Source organism: Gossypium hirsutum, chromosome A03, assembly GCF_007990345.1.
Source record: "Gossypium hirsutum isolate 1008001.06 chromosome A03, Gossypium_hirsutum_v2.1, whole genome shotgun sequence".
In the NCBI taxonomy this organism is placed as follows: Eukaryota; Viridiplantae; Streptophyta; class Magnoliopsida; order Malvales; family Malvaceae; genus Gossypium; species Gossypium hirsutum.
In genome coordinates this window covers 112,108,632-112,112,822 of record NC_053426.1, presented here as the reverse complement: position 1 = coordinate 112,112,822, position 4,191 = coordinate 112,108,632, and the positions used below count along the sequence as shown (strand labels likewise).

General features: G+C 31.2%; 1 protein-coding gene across 1 annotated transcript; it reads left to right on the top strand.

Annotated features, from left to right (window-relative positions):
• Window positions 1–494: 494 nt before the first annotated feature.
• LOC107928017 (purple acid phosphatase 2) lies at window positions 495–3,484 on the top strand. The gene is made up of 7 exons (XM_016859176.2): window positions 495–1,054; window positions 1,134–1,334; window positions 1,415–1,526; window positions 2,086–2,315; window positions 2,550–2,909; window positions 3,002–3,123; window positions 3,210–3,484. The coding sequence occupies exons 1-7, from the start codon at window positions 869–871 to the stop codon at window positions 3,394–3,396; spliced, it is 1,398 nt and encodes a 465-aa protein (XP_016714665.2). The 5' UTR covers window positions 495–868; the 3' UTR covers window positions 3,397–3,484.
• Window positions 3,485–4,191: the final 707 nt, after the last annotated feature.

Sequence of the window (4,191 nt, the reverse complement as noted above, 5' to 3'; positions counted from 1 at the left end):
GCTCAACCTTTATTTAATATCAAAGCTTCACGTGATTGGGATTGACATCAATGACCTAACAGTTCTTATTTTCTTACTTTAAAAATTAATTAATTTTTTTTATTTTATTGTTCATGTGATTTATTGATAATTATAAAAGGAGGTTTAATATAAGATTTGATATCTAGTTTTGACAATTTTTTTTAATGTGATACTTGTATTTGATAAAAATTATATATTTTAATATTCAAAAGTTATAATATTAATTTTTTAATTGAAATTTAATTAAAATTTTATAATTTTGTTAATTAAATAAATTTAGTATTAATTATAAATTTGTCACATAGATTTAATTTAATTCATATTTTAAAGTTAATTTGATAAAAGTTAATTGTTAATATTATAAATTAATTATGAATTTTTATCAAAGTAAATTGTCAAAATGTATAATTTTTGGAATAAAGATGCCATCAAATTCATATATAAATTGTATATATATATTAATTTTATTAGTCATGTAATTTATTGATAATTATAAAATTACAGAAATTTGAATAACAGAGTACAAATTTTCCAAATTTTTTTCCAAGACTTCAATCAATCTCAAATTCTTTATTTTAAAAATTCGTTTTTTTTGCTTAATTTTAATTAACAGGTTTTCAATTTTCAAAACGTTGATACGATGTTTAATACGAGATAATCTGTATTTTCGTATATATATACGGGAATATTCCCTTGTATTTTTACTCACGAATACCAGAATCCGGTATTCTATTAACCAAAAATCAAGATAATGGTTTTTTGAATTTTTTTTTGACTCAAAAAGTCATATAAATACGGCCAGGTAGTAGTAGGAGTAGCACTCGCAGTGTTGAAGATAACAGCAAAGATGAGCTCTTCTTCTTCTTCAGTGATATGTTCTTTTGTTATTATTTTAGCTTTATTTTTCAATTCATTGTTGTTATGTAATGGTGGAAAGACTAGTATCTACGTTAGGAAAGAGGAGAAAACTGTGGATATGCCCCTTCACAGTGACGTTTTCCAAGCTCCTCTTGGTTACAATGCACCTCAACAGGTATATTTTAATGCAAAATTTTGGGTTTATTTGGAATTTTTTTTTTGTTGATGTGGGTGTTTTTTTGAAAATTTGAAAGGTTCATATAACACAAGGCGACCATGTGGGGAAAGCTGTGATTGTTTCATGGGTGACCCAAGATGAACCCGGTTCAAATACAGTGGTTTATTGGAGTGAAGGTAGCAAAGAGAAGATGAAGGCAGTGGGGAAAATTAGCACTTATAAGTACTATAATTATACCTCTGGTTTCATTCATCACTGTACTGTCAAGAACTTGGAGGTAAAATTTTGAATTCATAGCCATTTTTTTAAAGTTCAATTCATAAATTTGCTTATTGGGGTTTCAATATTGTTTTATAGTACAACACCAAGTATTACTATGTGGTTGGTGAGGGTACTTCAATGAGAAAATTCTGGTTTACAACACCTCCTGAAGTTGGACCTGATGTTCCTTACACGTTTGGTCTCATTGGTAAGTGAATGGTTGCTTGCTGTTTTTGATTTGGTTAAGGATATGTTACTCGAATTTGGATGCGAGTGTTAGATATGGAATATCATGTAGTTGGTTATATGTTTGATTTTATGTCTAAGTAGTTTATTTGATCTTTTCATTGATAATACAACTTTTGTGGGTTAGATATGGTTTAAGGCTATGTTACTCGAACTTGGATGTGGGTTTTAGATATGGTATGTATCCAAAACGAGTATGGTCAGAAATAGGTACTTTAAGAGGTAACTGATTAGAGTTTTGAAGTATTGTTGCTTACATGTTTGATTTTATGTCTTAGTAGTTTATTATTTGATCTTTCAATGATAATGCAATTTTTTGTGGGTTAGATTTGGTTTAAGGCTATGTTACTCGAACTTGGATCTGGGTCTTAGATATGGTATGTATCCGACATGAGTATGGTTAGATTTATCTACATTTTTCTGTATATTTAAAGAATCCTTGAAGGTCGTATCCTCGTATGTGTTGCTGGCTTTTGGTACTGTTTATGTGGTTGAATTTGGAATTGGAAATGGTTATGCAGGGGATCTCGGGCAGACTTTTGATTCGAATGTAACACTCACTCATTACGAAAAGAACCCAATGAACGGTCAGACCATGTTGTTTGTTGGGGATCTTTCGTATGCAGATAACCATCCAAATCATGATAATGTTAGGTGGGATACGTGGGGAAGGTTTGTTGAGAGAAGTGCTGCATACCAACCATGGATATGGACTACTGGAAACCACGAAATCGACTTTGCACCTGAAATCGTAAGCTTTTTGTTCTTTCTTATCATGATTAGCTCGTAAACACCATCAACTTTCCTCCTATGGTATTAGCCATAGAAGCTCACCTGCACAAACAGCAGCGCTGATGCTTTTCTTTGTTTCGGTTTTTAATTGCGGTTTTGTCCGAGTCATGTCATCTTCATTTTCTACTGCTTTGTCATTGAACTCCCGTTATGACGGTGAATTGGTGATAACATGATTACGGTTTTCCTGCAGGGTGAAACAAAGCCGTTTAAGCCTTACACTCATCGATATCATGTTCCTTATAGAGCATCACAAAGTACTGCTCCCTTTTGGTACTCAATCAAGAGAGCTTCAGCATACATCATAGTGTTGTCTTCATATTCGGCATATGGTAAATACACTCCTCAGAACCAATGGATCGAACAAGAGCTACCGAAAGTTAACCGAACTGAAACACCATGGTTAATTGTTCTAATGCATTCCCCATGGTATCATAGCTATAACTACCATTATATGGAAGCTGAAACCATGAGAGTAATGTATGAGCCATTATTAGTTCAGTACAAAGTCGATGTTGTATTTTCCGGTCATGTCCACGCCTATGAACGATCCGTAAGTTCTCTTTCCAACCAATTACTTACATTCAAGTCTTTTAAACTGATTGTTTAAAAAAAAGGGTTTGTTCCAAAATTGCTTGATTACAGGAGCGTATATCGAACATCGCATATAATCTCGTAAACGGTGAATGCAGTCCTGTAAAGGATCTATCCGCTCCTATTTACATAACCATCGGCGATGGAGGAAACATTGAAGGCATAGCAAACAAGTAAAGATTTTTGTTCTTTTATCATCATATAATACATGCATCATTGTTGATGTCATTGATGCCAATGTGTTTCTTTTTCCTTGTAGCATGACCGTCCCTCAGCCGGAGTATTCAGCTTATCGAGAAGCTAGTTTCGGTCATGCCATTTTCGATATAAAGAACCGGACTCATGCCTATTATAGTTGGCACCGCAACCATGATGGGTACGCCGTTCAAGGCGATTCGACGTGGGTTTTCAACCGATTCTGGCATCCAGTTGACGAGTCTCAATGAGAACATGATGTAGTTCCCCTTTTGAACTCTTTATTTTTAGATTAAAAAATGCAGAAAATATAAATTAATAAAAAATTTCCTTTTTTTATTTTTTCCTTAGTGTTGGATTTATGTTGGTTTAGTGCTATGAAGAAGATTTTGAGTTTTATTTATTAAATCAATGAATCGAATTTGAACAAATTAATCCCTAAATTTCAAAATATTTTAATTAAGTCCTTAGTATTTGTATTGTAACAATTATGCCATTTTGTGTTCTAATATCACATGAAGCGTATTTAAAACACCAATTTGGATATTTAGAATACTTAAATAAATTTTTTAAAGTTTGTGAACTAATTTAAAATCTAAATTACAGATTAAGGACTTTTAGTAAAATTAACCCAAAAAACTATTAAAAAAAGAAATCTAAAATAACATAGCATACTATCAAAAAACATTCCATCCTAAAATGCCAAAATTTATTTTTAAATAAATAAATAAAGGGTAAATTATCAAAATAGTCATTTTTGTTTCTCTCGGATTACATTTTAGTCACTTATATTTTGAAATATTACGTTAACATATTGTAACATTTTAATCATTGAACTGTTAATTTTCGTTAACAGTGTAACCGTAAGCAGACATAGTATGTTAAATCAAAATTTCAATAAAAAATTAGGTTAAATTATATAATTGGTCTCCATATCTTTTTCTTTTTGAACAATTTTTTTCTTTTATGCTTTTTTAACTTTCTTTTTTTTTCATTCTCTTCTACTTCGCCCTCTATTTCCTCTTTTCTCCATCTCTTTCAATATA